This window comes from Toxotes jaculatrix, chromosome 1 (genome assembly GCF_017976425.1).
Source record: "Toxotes jaculatrix isolate fToxJac2 chromosome 1, fToxJac2.pri, whole genome shotgun sequence".
Classification (NCBI taxonomy): domain Eukaryota; kingdom Metazoa; phylum Chordata; class Actinopteri; family Toxotidae; genus Toxotes; species Toxotes jaculatrix.
This window is the reverse complement of record NC_054394.1, coordinates 6,142,221-6,161,004: the sequence shown is the minus strand read 5'-3', so window position 1 is coordinate 6,161,004 and position 18,784 is coordinate 6,142,221. Positions and strand designations below refer to the sequence as shown.

The following is an 18,784-nucleotide window of genomic DNA, read 5'->3' as shown; positions in this document are numbered from 1 at the left end:
AGACACTGGCTGGATCTGAAGCTCATGTGTGTGAAATTCTCTTTTAAAAGAGACACAACTGTCGTAGCAAACTTTCCATATGAACTGATCCTCCAACAAATTTACTGACTTTGCAAAACTACAGAGCATTAACCCCCCCCCCCCCCCCCCCCCCCCCCACACACTTCAGTCAACATGTCCTAGTGCTTTCAGTGCAGTGGATAGAGGGCGGTGGGTCAAGTGGTGAAAATAAAAGAGCTGGTAATGCAAAATAGGCATCCACAATGCATGTAAAAATAAGCAATGAGCAATATTAAGCTTCAAATTTGCCTGACACTTTTCAAATGCAAATTTAATGGGAGATGACAGCTGAGGAGGGACATGTGTAATTGATTGCACAGTTAAAATACAGCACACAGCAAACGGAAACGTACAAATTTCCATGATTTATTGGCACTGTTTGCGACACCAGAAACGTGTTCTGTATGTCTGCAAGACATGTCTGAAGGACCTAGAAAATCAATAAATAATGTGTTTTAAATAAAAGTGACAGGTCATATCCACTCCCATGAAAGACCTATGATAAACAATGTCCATGTATTTGTTTCAGCAGACAGCAGAGATAAACATAACACTGTTTACACAGTCTGAAAGGAGAAAAACAAAATGTTGTCTTCTCCTGCATTAACTTGAAACCACGCCTCTGCTGCTCAGTTACACCTCACACCAGCACATTAGTCCAGATTAGAATGTGAGAATTCTGATTAAGATATGGTTGTGTGAATGAATAACTATTAATATATTACAGTGATCACGGTGCGGTTGTGCTGCGGTGTCACAGGTCGCATGTGGTTCAAGTGTTCGTAGTGTTAGAAGCTGCCAGGAGTGAGGAGAACAGAGAGTCTGGTCTTTGCCTCAGCACATCTGGGTGGTCCAACTCTGCTGCCTGTCAGGCGCAACACACACCATCAGAGTAGGTTCATTATCACGCAATCTTAATCTTTATGTATTGATGTTTGTTTTTGGTTTTATTACCTCTCCATTGTCCATGACCAGGATACGATCTGTGTGCGTCACAGTATTGATACGATGGGCAATGGTGAGCATGGTGCAGTCCTGGAAGGCCTCTCTGATGGTGTTCTGGATCAGAGCATCTGTCTCTGCATCAATGGAGGCTGTTGCCTCATCCAAGAGAATGATCTGTTGGACAACAGGAGGGACAGGTCAGTGTGGATAAAGGGACTGGTTTACAAAGAGGAGAGTTAGGACGGCCTAGGACAGTGAAGGTTTGGCAGGGAGTAGTTAGACTGGTGTCACAGCACACAGATACAGCATATAGAAGTAATTATCTAAGCTGTTCAGTAGCACTAAAACTGTCAAGCATGCAGATGAAAATGAATAAGAGGAAGACACATGAGCAAACCTTGGAGTTACGGAGCAGTGCTCTAGCCATACAGATCAGTTGTCTTTCTCCTACAGAGAAGTTCTCTCCATTCTCCAGCACCTGTGCCTGTAGCTTCCCCTCCAGTCTGGAGATCTGGGGAAATACAGCAATAATCATAGCATCACTTTTAATACTGCAACTTCTACAAGACTGACTAGACTGACAGACAACAAACAGCCATGAGTAAACATGCTTATGTGTTTTTTTTTTTTTTTTTTTTTTTTTTTAAAGACAGATAGATGAGAAGGTCAGTACCACTCTCACATCTTGAATGGCAACAGCTGGTCTGGATAAACGACCACACACTGTAATAAAGCTGTAAATACACTGTGCTTCACATTGTACTGGTATCATACAGAGTCCTTCATGTAGGTCTTCTCCAGCGCTGCCCAGATCTCGTCATCGGTGTAGTTATTAAAGGGATCTAGGTTGTACCTGTAGGCAAACATTATCACACTTGATTAGTGACTAACCCACAGGAGTGTGAGCAATGTGTGTGCGTGCATGCGTGCGTGCATGCGTGCGTGTGTGTGTGTGTGTGTAACCAAAAAGCTCAGTGGAGTTAAGGCTTGGCAAAAGTTACCTGACTGTGCCAATGAATAACACAGGATCCTGGGGGATGATGGACAATTTACTGCGCAGATCCTGCAGACCAATGGCCATGATGTCCACTCCGTCTATCAAGATGGTTCCTTCAGATGGCTCCACCAGCCTGAACAGAGCCACGCCTAAGGAGGACTTCCCTACAGACGCAAAGCAGAGAGCACCTGACCGTTGTAACCCTAACTGTGTAAGAGAGGTAGCGTTTTCCTCAGAGCCACATAGTCCTGCCTTAACAAAATAACAGCATCATTTCAACATGTAAACCCCAAGATGCAGCTGCTACACATGCTGAGCTGTCAAATTTGTCTTGTCTAAGACAAATCAAAAAAAAGAAAGAAAAAATAAGACGTTATGACTGACAACTGCTGGAGTTAAGGTCTTACCAGAGCCTGTCCTTCCCACAATTCCCAGCTTCTCTCCACCCTTGATGTGGAAACTGAGTCCATCCAGGACAATGGGTGTATTCTCCCTGTACCTCATCTTATAGTCCTGGAAGGTGATGGCTCCACTCTTTGGCCAGTCCTCTGGAATCTGAGCCTCCTTTCTGTGCCTGGCGGCCTCAGGCTTGCAACTCTGCACACACCAAACAGCGACTAAGCTGAGGGATGGATCTCAAAAGATAATTAACTGCATGGAGCTCTCTGGTCCTCTTTGGCAAGAAGCACAAACAGCTCTAACAACTCCTCTTCTAGATGTAGTTTAATGGACAGTCTCAAGAAGACCACAGCAGATGGAAGGACTGGTGGTAGTAACCAGCCAATCTGTGTGTAAACGCCCATTATTTTTCTGAGGAAAAGAAGTCTAGAGTCTGACCGTGATGTATTCCAGTAACCGTTCCACCGAGCTGAACCTCGCCTCCACCTCTGTCGACTGCCTAACTACGTATTGAAGCATGCCTGTCAACTGGAAAACACACAAACATTCTGTAAACACACATGTTGCATTTACTTTCAAAAATAAAGCAAACATTACTGAATATGCTGTCTGACCTCACCTGTATGGTGTAGGACATGGCCAGGCCTTTCAAGGCTGGACTGATGAAGTCATCTTTGCTGAGCACTACAAACAGAGCCACCAACAAGGTCATGCTCGCAGCCATGAAGTCCAGCCAGAAGGAGAGCCAACGTGTCCCAGAGTTAAAGAGTAAGTAGTGGTTGGAGTTGATGTCGTTTAGGGTCTTGAACCTACAATGTGACACACAGCACACACAACGCAGACCAGGATCAGACTGAGACAGCATCTACTGCTCCTGCGTTGCATTTACATAAAGCAGTGAACAATCAAAACACTGCGCACATTCTCAGAAGGGTCAGCAAACAAAAAACAAAAACATAAAAAAATATAAAGTATTTCATGATCAGGAGCTCTGGTATCTTACAGTTTTATGTGGCTGTCTCTTATGTTGTAGGCATGAATGGTGCTGAGGCCCTGCAGGGTAGAGGTGGTGAGAGAGATGCAGGGAGAGCGACTGATGTTCTCCATCCTCTTCATCTGACGGATACTCCTCTGGAAAACGCTGCAGAGAAATTGCACCTGATATTCAGTATACCCTAAACAACTCTTCACTGTCCGTTCACAAGCCTGCTTTTAAGACGCGCAGCAGCTTCCACGAAAATCGAAATCGTGTTAACTGCACAAATAACTCTTTGAGTTAACTCACAAGAGAATGAGGGTGAACAAAGCTCCTATAACAACCACAGCTACGAGCATGGGGGGGAAGACAGCAGAGATGATGACAAGTGTGAAAGTGACCATTAGACAAAACTGCAAGAAAGGGTCCATGTGGAGGGGAAGCACAGTGTCCAGCTCCTCCTGGTCTTTAGAGAAGCGGTTGAGAATGCGGCCTGCCGGTGTCGTGTCGAAGAAACTCATGGGACTGTCGATAATCTGAGAGAGGAAATTCAATTGATGTGTGAGGAGTAAACGCTGTTATCTGCAAATGAAATGGTAACGTTTGAATGTTTGATGGTTTATAGTTTGCTGGAGTTCAGCCATTCCACACTACCTTCTTGAACATGGTGTTGTGGAGTTTGCAGGCGGCATTCAAGGTGACGTGAGTGTAGAAGAAGCACTTGATGATGGCAAGCACCACCATGACAACCACCATCATGCCATAAATCAGCTGGTAGAAGTGCAGGTTTGGGTTTTGTGAGATGTCCCCCTGGTTGGAAGTTGTGGTATTGGGTGACTGGGATAAAACAGAGAAAATGTATTATGTTAGCCGAAAGATAAGAGATAGAGATAAACACAAAAATAATTTTAATTACAACAGGGACACAACAGGGCACAGAGGTGTGGATATAACACACACTCTGTCTGCTCAGGTGTCGTCAGTCAATACACAGTTGTAGTTCACAGTATGAGTCAGTGTACATATATAATGGTAATGGCCAGCTTCAGTGCTGTGAGAGGATTCTGTAAACACAAAATTACAGTGCGAGACAAATATGGTTTTCTGATACATCCTGATGTCCAAAGTTAATTTATGTGTAGCCATTTTATCCTTTGAGGGTGAAAAGTAGGTGAAATAAAATCAATAAAAAAAGACAGAGAAAAATGTTACATGTTGGATCCATATCAGCTAAGATGACAAGAGGCTCTTTGGGTAACGCTTCACTATAACTGTCCAAACACGCATGTCTGATAGAACATATAACAGTCTTTATTGTTTCCAGCTGTGGGAGGCTCTAACACATTCACGTTTAAACCAGAGATGGTGAAGGGTTTCTGTCTGTGTGTGCATATGTGTGTGTGTGAGAGAGAGAGAGAGAGAGAGAGAGAGAGAGAGAGAGAGAGAGAGAGAGAGAGAGAGAGAGAGAGAGAGAGAGAGATGGTTCTCACCCCATTACCCTGCCCCAGCCAAAAGCTGAGCCACCAGTTGCTGAAGGCTGTGGACCCAATTATCAGGACAATGTTCAGGAAGGTGAGGAAGGTGATAATATAGCCTGCAGCAACACAGTGACACCAAACATCATCAGGCAGATCTCACGTGTGAATTGTAGATTATTGCATAGAATTACGGCAGTGTGTGCCTGTGTGTGTGTGTGTGTTTTCAGACCTCCAGCTGCCTGGCAGTACTGCTGATAAACTCTCCAGGAGATGGCGCCCTCTGTGGAGGTCTCCTGTTTGACCAGCTGATCATCAACCTTGACAGCAGCAGCTTAAGAGGAAGAAAAGGATTTTATAGAAGCATAGTATGCCTGAAGTGACTTTCATTTGCATGAGCATGCGTCCTGAATAACTGGACTGTGTTCCAATGGATAAAAAAAAAAAAAAAAAAGAAAAGATGCATTCATGTACACTAGCCTCACTGAAGATTCAATCACCCAAACATTTGCTACATTCACAGCTGTGGAAATTGGAAATTCAGTGTGTCTTGAATTCACAGGACTACAGAAGGATGATGATTGTGTTCATACAGATTCTGGGATGATAAATGAAACCATCTGTCTGGATTTTAAATCTGTTGCAATATTTCTGCAGTAATGGCTTGGGATATAAACTTGGGGCCAGGTTATGCTTAAAAAGAAGTGGTATAAACGAGATTTTATAGCTGTTCCCAGCAGTCACACTCCAAGGCAGAGTGAAAATCCAACCATCTTAAAAAGGGGCGAGACGTGATAATTGTTTAAATATGGGGATAGTGGCAGGTTTTTTCTCTCCTGGCAGGCATTAATGGTGTTGCACTTGTTCGCTTGTTTGCGAACATGAAAAGTGACAGAAACAGCTGTGTTATAGAAGACAAGTTCAAACCCTGCTTACTCGCTCACCTCCACTAACCGAGCCAGTCACTGCAGTAGGTGTGAGTGTGCGAATTTCAGACTGTTGGTTTTGGAAAGTTACAAAACTTGTCGTACATGGTCGGACATGTGTGGGGAGAGGGGATATCTGACACTGTTCAACCATCCAACAGGCACCTCTGTTGAAGTATAACCTTTGTCTTTTAGGTTCCCACAATAAAATGAAACAAAATGAGTCTGACCTCGATGTGGAGGCTGCATGTATCACGTCTGAACCCAAAGTACATTTTAATTCAAGTTTTGTGGACTTACAGTTTTGGTCGGCTTCTGTTCCATCATCCGTTTCATCTGATATGTCAAATGCTGAAAGGAAGCACAGATGTGGGTCATTTTGCTGCTCACAGCTACAGTTGGCATAACGTCCACACAGGATCTGACATAACTATCTCCTCTGCTGCTTCTGTGAGCACACAGAAATCCAGCTGGATGTTGGATGGTAAAATATAAATAAAATGACAGGAGATGTTACAGTTGTCTTCCTACTCAAATAATACAATAATCACAGTATACTGACACTCAGGGTTGAGGGTTTGTTGCTCTGTCTGGTATTGTTTTACAAAGCTTTGTTCTCATTAACCTTCCTTTTGCCATCCATGATCGCCTTGTTACCTGAGTGAACTGCTGGCCCCACCTTTTGCCGACTCATGGTTAAACATTGGCACTTGTGTGTGTGTGTGCTGACACTTCATGAGTGAATTGTGCCAAGAGTAACGCAACATGTTGCACCTATCCAACAGTATCCCTGTGTCTTTGTTCTGACTGTTTCTGCTCCCTAAACTAAGCTTTCAGAGACTTATTTCCAACAGTTACTACAGACTGTGACTGTCTAATGAACTCCAGCCTTATTTTCATTCATTTTAATTTCTATAAGGACAAATTGAGGCATCACAAAATGTATCCTCTAAAATTGTGTGGTGATTACATTATCAAACATTTTTCGCTGGTTTCCCTACCAGGGTTCACTATCCCACTGTCTGTGCGATCTCTTTGCTCGACTTCCTTCAGCTGGGCAGCGTCTTGGGGTGACGCTTTCTCCTCCTTGCTTGGAGTCTGCAGACAGTACGCGAAAAGACAGTGATACTGTTGAACTGATGCTAAACACGTGCATGTAAACGTGAAATCTCTCAATCTGAGTTACAGCTGACAAATAATGTTTCAGCAATAGTGAAAAAAAATCGTGTTATAACTGAAATTATTGAACCATTTGTTTATTGTTTCTTTGCTAGTAAAACAATAAAGCAGCTAGTAAAACAATAACGAACTGGTGAAAAGGTTTTACAGCTTGTAAAACAGTAAGTACGGAGAGAGAGAATCGCAGAGCTACAGCAATTAGTTTCAGTTTTGTGACAAACTTTGGAATCCATCTGGTAGTTGCTGATCAGCTGAGCGTAGCGTCCATTGACTTTCATCAGGGCCTGGTGGTCTCCAGCCTCCCGGACCTCCCCATCCTCCAGAACCAGGATATCATCACAGAACTCCAAATACTGCAAAACACAAGTGAAGGGAAAAAAAAAACTCACGCTAAAGATAAAAGCATAAGATGAAGTGGCAGCAATCAAACACCAACTCTTGATGTATGTATTAGCACAGCAGAACAACATAGATCTTATTTTTTAATCACGGACATTCTTAAATTTAAATTATCCTAAATTTATCTTAAATTATCTTAAATAAATGGTAATGTTAAAACTTTTCTTACCCAGAATCCTCTGAAAGTACAGATGAGTTTGACAGATTTATTGAAAAATAAAGAAATGTTTATATATTCTGGGAAATAGCCTTATTGCCCTCTTTATTACTGAGGCTCCACTGTTCACTATCTGCTAAAGACTAAAGCAGTGTCTACAGTATTATCCTACCTGCAGCTGGTGTGTGACCAGTATGATGGATTTTCCCTGGAGCTCCTTTTTAATGCATTCTTCAAAGATATGCTTCCCCACATGGGCATCGACGGCAGACAGTGGATCATCAAGGAGGAAGATGTCCTTATTGGAGTAGACAGCTCTGGCCAGGCTGATCCTCTGCTTCTGCCCCCCTGACAGATTGAGCCCGCGCTCTCCAATCTGCCAGCAACACAGACAACAACTAATAAGACCACTTCTTACCTTTACTATTTTACAACAATGGACAATACATGAAGCCAGAACATGTCTCTGCAAAAAAAAAAAGTACAAGAGGAGGAATGAAAGTGAAGAATAGATTCAAATACACTCAGGGACATTTGGACTTGACCCAAAGTTGAGCTGTAGACAAGACCTGATATGATTTATGCTATGCAGTCCTCTGTCATACAAGACCTTGAAGCATGACACCACCATCTATAACTGTATAAATGAATTTTAAATGCTATTCAGGACAATGTTCAACACCTGTGACTCAGCATTTCCTTCATCCATGTAACTTTTACCCTGATTTTAGATTCACTATAAAAAGCCATAGATGCTTGTGATCCTGTAAAACTATAACTTGAGAACATGACTATTTTTTTGTTACTCGCCAAATGGTGGCTGAGTTCTGCCACCTGGGAAAATACCAGAAGAGACCAGGAAGAAAGTCTCTCACCTGTTCTTAGAGATAAAGGCAGCAATAATAATAATGACCATGAGAACTAAAAATCAAGAGGTTTATAACACACACTAGTGCCAATGACCCTGGTGTTAGACGGAATAATTAGGACAAGGATATGATCATTATTGTATTGATGTCTTTCACTTGATACATGAACATATGCAGGAAAGTGTGTGTGAATATATGTGTATACCCATGTAGACACACACTTCACGGGTGTATAAATGGATGTGTGTAATAAATCAGTGGTAACAAATAAATCACTTTATCTCACTGCATACTATGAATTGATAACTGTGTGAACAGTTAACTTGCCTTTTTCAGTTCAGTGACTGAGAGAAAGCTCCTACCTCTGTTTGGTCACCATATGGGAGGATTTTCAGGTCAGCTCTGAGACAACAGACATCCACAACTCTGTCGTATCTGTGGAGTATCAGTGCAAGACAGTGTCTGACTGAACAGAGCCACTTTCAGAACATGATTTAGTCATTTAGTTAAATTTAGTTGACCCTAACCCTAACCCCTAACAAACTAAAATGAGATGTATCTTTTTTTTTTTTTTTTTTAGAGGGTCAAAATACATCAAGAAACATTTGAAAAACATTATTCTGTTTTCCGAAAATGTAATAAAATGTCCCAACGCATTATATTTAATACTAAACGTAGCACTCTGGATAAAAGTAATATGAATGCAGCCATTTATTTCAGTTTAACAATGCTTTGAATTGTTTTTAGTCAACCATACCAGGTTTCTCACTAATAGTAAAAACAGACTCTAACTGAAAGCTACAGCAGCACAACAAACAGTTTTTAATTCCTGCAGATGCACTCAGACACACTGTCACTGGCAGTTTATTAGGAGCAATGTGAGTACAAACTCTTCTTTTACTGTTTCTGTGGATACACAGACAGTGCACATGTGGGAGAAAAGCAGCATTTCTGTTTGTAGTTTCAGAAAACACTGTCAGTGTCTGACTTTTCCCACAGTATTTACTTCATGCATAATTACAGCTCAGCTATAATAACCAACCACAGTCATAACTGCCAGCCAAGTGACGTGACTCATTAAATACTGTGCACAGGTCAGCAGTCTTGCTTCGTGCCATCTCTGGGAGTGTGTGGTGGCTCTCCAATGATAATCCTGCCAGATAACAGGGACGACCTCTGCTCTTGTTTAACCATTTTGCCAGATGTAAACTCACAAAGATAACAGGAACTTTCTGCGAGTTAAAAATTTCTCAAAAGAAAGGTCTGTTCAAGCCTCATGTTAATAGTGTGTGTCAGTGCAGCCATGAGGAACAGTGGCAAAACATTAACAGCACAGTTGGTATCCCCTTAGATAAAAATAGCTCCTATTGGTTTCATATTCATATCTCAAGTTTAGCTGCAGTTATTTACAATTAGTGACAATCATTTGTGTTGGTTAAGGGATTCATTACTTGGCCTGGTCAAGAGGTTCACCCATCAGGATGTTTTCTTGAACAGTCCCATGGAATATCCAGGCCTGCTGGGAAACGTAGGCAAATGTCCCGTCAGCTGTGAGGGATCCCTCAAGAAGGTGCATCTAAAATCCCAAAACAAACAAACAACCATGGGAAAAGCTACACAACAACACTAAACTCTGGTTTACAGATAGAATAAGGCAAATATGGCAAAATATATAATAATATATGGCAAATTGTAAAAGAGAATAAAAGATGTAAAAGACAAAGGAAGAACCAACCTGTTCCAAAATGCTGGAAATCAGTGACGTCTTTCCACTCCCCACATTCCCACAGACACCGAGCAGGTTTCCCTTCAGAAAACAATACACAGATTATAAGTTTACATTTAGTCCAGTCAAGTTAATCTCACTTATCCTCATCAGTGGTAAAGCACACCTTAGGCAGTGTGAAGGAGATGTTTCTCAGAGTCGGCAAAGCTTTAGTGTTCTCACTGTGGGACACCTCATCCACCTTGTGTTCCTTCACCCCATTCTCCGTGCTGGGAGGGGGGTCTGGCTGGCTCTTTGGTTTGGTCCAGGAAATTGTTGCATTTTTCATCACTATAGCTGAGTCGCTGTCTTTACTCTGCATCAGGTATGGCTCTGGATTCTGGATCATCAATATTTTCTGAAACAGCAATGCGAGGTATTAAAAAGCTTTTTTTAAAGGTTTTTAATGTTAAAAAAATGAGGTTGTAATTGCTGCAGGTTCATTATGTTTAAATAAAGACAAAATAAAAGCTCTAGACAAACTGACTCCATCTTGTGGTTCTGTGGATTGTGACCTTTGAAGGAGGAAATTGTTTTACATCTCACTATCACTAGAAGGTCAGACATTACAATCTTGCAGTTTGTCTTACTGGATGAGATAATAGTAAAACAAGATAATAAATAACAAAATAAAATAACATGAACACTGTGACTGCTAACATCTGTTGTCCTAACTGCTGAGAGAGGGAACAAAAAGAAGATTTACCTTCAGTCGGGTCAGTGACACAGTAGCTTCAGCCAGAGCCTTCACAGACATGGGCAGCAGAGCCAGGCAGAACCTCATGGAGTTGAAGATGGCGATGGTGGTGAAAGCCTGGAAATAACACAAAGAGTGAGGCTTAAACAGAACATGACACCACACAACACTGGTCATACATTTGTTTTAAAAAGACACAATGCTCTAGCAGCTGGGCAGCACCTGTCTGTGGCCTGCTCTGCTTTAGTACAAATCATGATGAACTATTCACAGCAACGCACCTACATTAACCACTTAAATCATAAAGGTTGTTCTGGTACTCACATCGGATGTGTTGAGGCTGAAGTGCAACAAAGTGTGTACGATGAAGGTGAGGATGGTGGCGAGGGTGGGGATGATGCTTGTGATGCTGGTATTAATATTCTGGATGTAACTGACCTTCTGCAGTTCTCTCTTCTCATTTTTCCTTAAGTCTATAAGAGACAACATCAGATTTGTTTTTGTTTTTTTTTGTTTTTTTTTATCTTTACTACTAATCTGCTGAGCTTCCAGCTCAGACCCATCACATTTTAATCCACAGTTGTCCACTGAGCACCTTCACTGTGCCAGCTGAGGGATATGTTATTTGCTCAAAAGCAGCTAGAAGGTGTTTAGACTATGAAGACATTTATAACATTAAAATAATTTGTCTTAAAATCATTTAAATATGTAAACAGAGGAGTTGAAGACCTAGGGACTCTTTTTAATACGTAAAGCTGTGTGGAGTCCATTCCAAAAGATTACAAACACACAAAAAAAGTGCATGAAAAAACTAATTAGGTTTAAACAATAGCACAATCAATCATAAATGGTCAAAACAAAATTTGCTTGTGAGTGAGGCAAAGGTCAGGAAAAAGGTGTCAATTTGTGGCTTTTGCAGCAGTCTCAAAAAAAAAGGGGGGGGTGGGGGCTGAACTGCAGCAGCTTCTAATGCAGTGAGTTCAATGAGAAAGACAGTTGCTGAAATGTAAACAAAGTGTGAGAGAGTATGTGGCCAACCTCTGGTGCCTCTGGCAGGATGGTTATGTGAAAAACTAATAATAAAGTTATCTGAGTTGCAAATTTCCGCTGACCCCTAGATTTCCAGACACATGTTCCCATTTTCCCTTTAAAAATCCCAACTTTTCTCTGGAAAATGGGGGACGCATCTTTCAAGATCAGTGTTGTGCTTACACAGAGTGGTCAGTATAAATGGTGATACACAAACAAGATTAAAGACTCATCTGTCTGACAAAGACAAAGTCAACATGCAGCTGCCTATTTTCATACCTGCAATCTTCTTCTCAAATGAATCTTCCCAGGCATACATTTTGATAAGTTTGATGCTGTTGAGAATCTCATTCATTGTGCGAACACGGCTGTCTGTTATCATCAAGGATTTCCATCTGAAAATGTTAATGAGCTTGGCCAACAAAAACTGAAAATAGAAAAAAAATAAAATAATAATGTCAGTGTCAGTGACAATGCAAGCAGCAAGGTGCTTCTGTGGCTGAGTTAGTAGTCAAATACCTCAGGATGGATGGAATAGGATGAAATATTAGCCTCGCACTTGCTAGTTTTTTTGTTTTTTTTTACAGAGTGGTGAGAAAGATTCATAACAACAAACTTATTGTCTTTGTTTCTACAAGCTACAGTTGTGTCATATTTTTTTAAATTAGACATACTGGTCTATGTTAGACACTGTATGTTTTCCTGCTAAGTCACAGCCTTGAAGTATCATGTGCCTTTAGTTCAGTATTGGTCAGGACACACAGAGGACACACAGACAAGCTGGAGACTATCTAGGACTTTAATTGTATAATATAGTAAAAATGACTCAGACTTGGCAACATTTTTGTTTGTATGAAATCAAGACAATCACGTTTCTTCATACAGCATCATGTAGACTTTAAGTTATGTCTAATGTCTATACTGGACCATTTAGAATAAATGTATAGCTTGTTTACTATATTTGTTTATAGCTTTACATAATTACAATACCCCATTTTATCTGTTTGTAATGTCCTAGATCAAATCTGAAAACAGTGATTTCACTGCTAATCAAAAAAAAAAATATATATATATATATAAATATATATGAACAGACCTGTATGGGGATGAAGATGAGGTAGGTGCAGACTCCAGTCAGTGCGGTGTAGCCCAGGATGTGGCAGGAATAGACTACACACACAATAAAGAGCACTGGGGAAGACAGCAAAAAGCTCCCAAATATCACTGCCTCGAATAATCTGTGGCCGTCATTGGTCAAAACATTAATCATCTGGACGGGAGAGACACAGAGACACAGAGACAGAGAGAAAGACTGTAATCTGCATGTGCCACAACAGCATCATTGCAAGGACAAGATGCTTAAACTAGTCAAAGTCTGTCAAACTAATAATAATAATAATAATTCTGAGTTCTGGTTTCTGGAGGGAGAACATGAAAGAATGAGAAATGCTACTTCCCACCAAGAACAAGCAAATCTCACAGATGATGGGCAAAGCAGTTTTTGCCTGGCTGTCCGCCAAGTGTCCTCTGGTTTTCCCTTTTCTCGACACATGACTGCCCCACCCCTCCACACACCTGTTTCCACTTCTCATGAGCCCTGCACTCACCTGAGTTCCCTCCACCTGCACCTCATTCTCTGATCAGCCTTACACTACATTTACCAGTTCACTGGCTTTGTTCCTTGCCAGAACGTTATGTTATGTTGCTGTGTGCTTCATGTCTAGGCTCCTTGTTTGTGTTTTGACCTTTTGCCTGTTTATTGGATTTTGGTTTTCTGTCTGTCTTCTCTGGTTTTGACCTCTTGACTCGCCTTGCCATTTCCAGGAGCTACCTAGGGGTCAGATCCCCCAAAAGGAAGCAGGGGTCTTGAAGATGTCGATCCTCTGAGCTGCCCAGTTCCACACAGTCTCAGCTGCCCAGTGACCCAGGGCCTCCACCAACCACAGCTGATGCCCAGCTGAATTCCAAGCTGGACCCTGAGTTGGCTATCCCTGCTGACGTCTTGTCTGTGCCCTCGGTCAGGGGGTCCCAGCCAAAGTCCTGCCTGTTTCTGAATCAGTTCCTGAGTGGGCCGCCTCAGCCGACATCAAACCTGTTCCTGGTCCCCAGTTGGCCATCAATGCTGACACAGCTTGACCTTTCAGACCATCACCTGGCTGTCGTCTCAGCCGCCACAGGCGAGCCAGATCATCAGGCTGCCTGCCCGATACTCCAGTTACCTCCCTCTGTTGCACTGGCTCTCAGCTTTGCCTCTGTTAGCTTGTCTGGGCTCCCTGTCACTGGCCTCTCACTCTGGACCCACTCTGGACCCCAGTGCCCCAATCTCTATCCAAAGGGGACCCGCCTTCACCATCACCTCCTGCTTGACTTCCAGAGCGGTCCTGCCTTTGACTTTATTGATGCTCACTGGACTGGGTTGGTTCTGGGCCACCCTCCAGAGCTGCTCCATCTACATCACCAGCATCCAGACCACTGCCTAGAGCTGCACCACCCTTTGATCTTACTTCTTGGTCACCCTGCAGACCTGCTCCTCTTGTCTGTCTTGACCCCAGGTGGTCGGCCTGAAATCCTTCGCTCCAGTCTTTGGCTCACAAGCATAGAATCTCTTCTTCAGCCGTGTTACGTTGCTGTGTGCTTTATCTCTCAGTTCCTTGTTTCTGTTTTGCCTGTGTTTTGACCTTCTGCCTGTTTATTAGACTTTGGATTCATGTCTGTGAATATCTGGATTAGTTTGCCTGTCTTGTCTGGTTTTGACGCTTGCCTGCCTCAACATCCCAAAATCCTTTGATTCTCTTTATGTAAATAAAATCACTGTAATACACACACAGTCTGTACCTCTCCCATTGAAATGCTGCTGTGCGCCCGCAGAGAGATGACTTTCTGAAAGGCCATGGATGAGAAGGCCCCTTTCACTCTGACAGCTGTGCGCAGGTTTATCGCCCACAGCAAGGATATTAGGAAGGCTTTGAAGAACTCCGAGGTGAACAAACCCAAGGCCAGACCAACACCGTAGGACACCGGGGAGTCCCCTGGGTCTTCAACATAGTTTAAGATCTTATAGACCAGAACAGCCTGAGAAGACAGAGGTTTGTAACATTTAAATAGAGCATTAAACAGTAACCAGAAATCAGTGTTGGTGTTGGAGTTAGTTGGAGGTACTTAATATCACCCATTTCTAAACAGGAAGCTTTTATTTCCACAGCATTTTCTTATCTGATTAAAAAATTTTCCAGCACTGATGCAAGTGTAGTGGACAACTTCTATTTTTCTGAGTGTTGTAAAGTAACTAAGTACTTTTAATCAAGTACTTAAATGCAGTTTGGACATACATTTATTTTACTTATGTTAGTTTATACTTCTTCTCTACTGCAGAGGACGTTGTATTTTCTGCACCAGTGTATTTATCTGGCAGCTATAGTTAAGAGTTACTTTTAAGTTTAAGATTTTACCACCAAACAATTTTATGATGTGCTTATAAAATACATTATAAAATACATGCATTGTTAAAGATTAAACCAGTGGTTTCCAGTCTTTTTGACATGTGGCCGTTTACAAGAAAACATTTCCACATGGAGACACATGTGATGTCTACCAGTTCTTAGCAGTTCCACTTGAGACATTTCCCCTTTGCAGGTAGTTTCATTTAACTGTTTTAAGATAGAGGTATATTTTGCTGGTAATACCTTTTGATTTTTAAATAAGCAAGGTTTTGAACACAGGCCTGTTACTTTTAGTGGAGTATTTTACCGTGTCATGTTGTAGTAAAAGATACTTAGATTTATTATTTAGATCTTAAGAAAAGATCTTTCACCACAGTTTTTTTTCCACTCACCGGGCCCAGAAACGCAGCCACCATGGCAAGAACACCAATCATGACGGCCAGAATCAGCCTGGTTCTTTGAAAGCGAATGATCACTCGAGCCAAAGAAGCTTTCTCCAGGCCTACCTTTGCCACTTCTTCCCCCCAGAGTCTCTCAAGCCTGCACAACACACACAGCCAGGGTAACAGTACTTAACAGTACAGGACACTTGTTTTTCCCAAATTGTCTTTACTCATAGTCAAAACTGTTGTCCTTGTCAACAGCTTCATGTATGTAAAAACATACATGAAGCTGGTGTATGTTTCATGATAGTTTCCTCTCATTTTCATCAATTTTTTCCCCGATCTGAATTTCACCAACTAGTCTCGTCGTGTGTCCCGTCTACACATGTGCTGTAATTACATCAAATGACAGTAGAGAAATGTGGGACGCTCATGATTCAGAAAGCAGAGTGTCATACCGCTCTCCGCTGGTGGTAGCCACATCCAACGGGGACAGGTTGAGAGACTTGATGTCCAACTTATTCCTGAATAGAGCCCACATCATGGGGGTCATCCAGGCAAAGGTTGTAAAGGACAGAAAACCTGCATTGTCCAAAGGGTGGGACCTGGACATAGATACATCACCTGATATAAGCTCTGCAATGTGTGAAATATGTAGTAGGAACAAGCAAATAGAACTGACCAAGTTCTGTAAAAATATTATCTAAGAGTGGTTTATCAGATAATATTTAAGTGACAAAGTATGTCATCAATGAGACTGACTGTGAGGAGGACCAGCGGAAGGGTTTGAGGGTCTGAAGGCTCTTGTGGTATTTTCTGAACGGGGACGGGTGGGGTATTTCACTGTTGTCCAGATCAGTATCAGTATATTCTGGACCGGAGACCACAGATCCACTTCTCCACCTGATACCATCCACTGACTTAAGGGTCAGAAATAAAAAGAGACAGTGTCCAAGAGTCAGAAGGACGGAGTTGAACAGAGAAACAGAGACAGCAGAGAGGGAGTGTGTGCGCTTTTTGTCAATATTCAAAGTGAAGATTCTCAAAAACTAGATCAAACACATCTGCCACAAAAACACAGGATACAGGAGAAACAATAGACAATGAAAAGATCTCAGGCAGTGAACACAACATGTGAAGTTACGGGGAGTGTACTTACAAAAGAGTCTCTTCGTGCACCATTCTTCTCCAAAGAATAGTCTGTCTTCATTTTGTCCTGTGCCGAGGGCAACGAGTGTGCAAAGTCAACAAAATATGTAAAGCAGAAATGTTGCTTAAATTACAGGAGTCTTCTTCCTATCTGCGTCGCGCCTCCATTTACACTGAGTCAAAGTTCCTGCAGCCAAATTAAATCACATGGATTGAGATGAGTCCACGTGACCCTTGCTAATGCATAGTAAATTCACAAGGAGATGAAAAGGCAAAATGGATGGAACAGCTCTGAGCCGTTGTAATACTGCGAGTTATGATGGTTTATGAGGATGGATAGAAAAGATATAAACAAAAAAAAGGAGCATTTTCTTTTTTTCTACAGCATAGACCATAAACTTCTAAACCAACACAGAACCACAGACAGTGCAACCAACAGGGGCCCTGCAGGGGGTGGGGTGACAGTGACACAGCTATTTTGTCCTGAGATGAGTTTCTAACAATGATGACCTGAAGCTGGATCATGTAAACTGTATTAAGGGCTTTGTGTCTGCTGTACGCAGAGAGAAGCAACAGAGTGTGATGGGCTAAAAAACACTTAGAGAAACAGATTATTTAAGAGCAGATTTTTAAAATAGCATCTTTAGATATTCTGTTACTGCAACATTCATGTCTCACATGTCAAAAACATTTCATATTCAGACAAAAAATGTTGGCCAAAGATTTCAGAAAGAGGTAACATGGAGATATTAAATTACCTGATTAAACTGAGATAAATTTCATGGAACTGACTCAGGTACTAAATCTTGCGAGAAGCAAAATAAACCACAATCAATACAGTTTAGCTCAAGTTCACCTGAAAAAAAAAAACTTCAACAACAACAACAACAAACAAAAGTGATCCAAACTAATTTAAATTAAACTGAGAGAAACTCTGGCTGTAAAAGTATCTCAGTGAAACAGAACAATACCTCTTTGTGGAGGACAAGGAAGACGCACTGCAGTTTATTAAACGTGAGTCTGAAGCTGAGACAAGAGCAACATTTAACTCAATTGACCAAAGGTTAACCTGTGTGTGTGTGTGTGGGGGGGGGGGGGGGGGTTATTACCAGGTAATAAGTAATTTATAAATGGTAACAGTGAAAAACCGCCCTCTGCTGGTAGATGATGAAAATGAGCTGTCAGTTAATCCAGGACCATAACTGGGTGACAGCTGACTGGGCTTAGAGAGAAAGGGTCGTGAGAGGAAGACGCGATCTCTGTTAAGAGCAAAATGAGCAAAAGTAAATGTGGACATGACAGTTCACCTTATGTAGCTCAAATAAATATTATAACATAAACTTTGTATTTATATGTGTTTAAGAAGAAAAATAAATGATCAGATTATCTGATAATCCAAAAACTATATTTCTTTGAGTTTTTGGATTATCAGATACACAGGTCATGAAAATATGTCCAACACAAAGGAAACAGAAAATGTTTGAATGTTTTGTGTATAATGTTTTTAATGAAGAAAGTTATATGTTTATAAATTAGCGTCCACTATAGTCCACTAGGTATTTAGCTGTTACAGTGGTTGTGATTCACTATAAGTGAATTTTACTTGTTTCAAACTGATAAACTCTGACCAAACAAAGTGCACGGTTTTATGCACATGCTGCTCAGAGTGCAAACATCTCTTAAATATTATCATTTTTTTGGTAGTTTTTTTTTTTTTCAAGGCTGGACTGTGCTGGGTTGCTGCGGGGGATGGAGAAGATATTTCAATCTTAATATTTGACCTTCATCATGCAAAGTAAAAATTCTGGTTTAACCTGATGAAGGGAAAAAGACTGAAGTGTTTTTAATAAAGTAAATACATGTAACTGAGGCTCAGACTCATTTCTCAGGAGTTTATGGCTCTTTACATCTGCTAATAAGACCTCATGTGTAAGGAGAG

At 41.5% G+C, this 18,784-nt stretch overlaps 1 protein-coding gene across 1 annotated transcript; it reads right to left on the bottom strand.

Annotated features, from left to right (window-relative positions):
• Positions 1–656: 656 nt before the first annotated feature.
• abcc12 (ATP-binding cassette, sub-family C (CFTR/MRP), member 12) lies at positions 657–17,908 on the bottom strand. Its single transcript, XM_041042487.1, has 31 exons — positions 17,817–17,908; positions 16,856–16,912; positions 16,459–16,616; positions 16,155–16,301; positions 15,706–15,853; positions 14,709–14,945; positions 12,970–13,143; positions 12,153–12,300; positions 11,169–11,317; positions 10,854–10,961; positions 10,275–10,505; positions 10,118–10,189; positions 9,834–9,958; positions 8,745–8,817; positions 7,686–7,889; positions 7,179–7,310; positions 6,780–6,876; positions 6,079–6,129; positions 5,085–5,186; positions 4,868–4,971; positions 4,032–4,214; positions 3,687–3,913; positions 3,405–3,542; positions 3,021–3,210; positions 2,840–2,929; positions 2,410–2,599; positions 2,007–2,166; positions 1,780–1,858; positions 1,403–1,516; positions 1,015–1,179; positions 657–925 (listed from the first exon to the last, which is right to left on the bottom strand). The coding sequence occupies exons 2-31, from the start codon at positions 16,904–16,906 to the stop codon at positions 833–835; spliced, it is 4,140 nt and encodes a 1,379-aa protein (XP_040898421.1). The 5' UTR covers positions 16,907–16,912; positions 17,817–17,908; the 3' UTR covers positions 657–832.
• Between the last annotated feature and the right edge of the window lie 876 nt (positions 17,909–18,784).

Excerpts from the sequence above, each read along its gene's own strand:
- abcc12 (XM_041042487.1), bottom strand. The coding sequence starts at position 16,906 with ATGAAGACAGACTATTCTTTGGAGAAGAATGGTGCACGAAGAGACTCT. Across the intron at positions 3,914-4,031 it reads ACAACACCATGTTCAAGAAG|ATTATCGACAGTCCCATGAG; the intron begins GTAGTGTGGAAT and ends TTCCTCTCTCAG. Across the intron at positions 3,211-3,404 it reads AGAGACAGCCACATAAAACT|GTTCAAGACCCTAAACGACA; the intron begins GTAAGATACCAG and ends GTCACATTGTAG.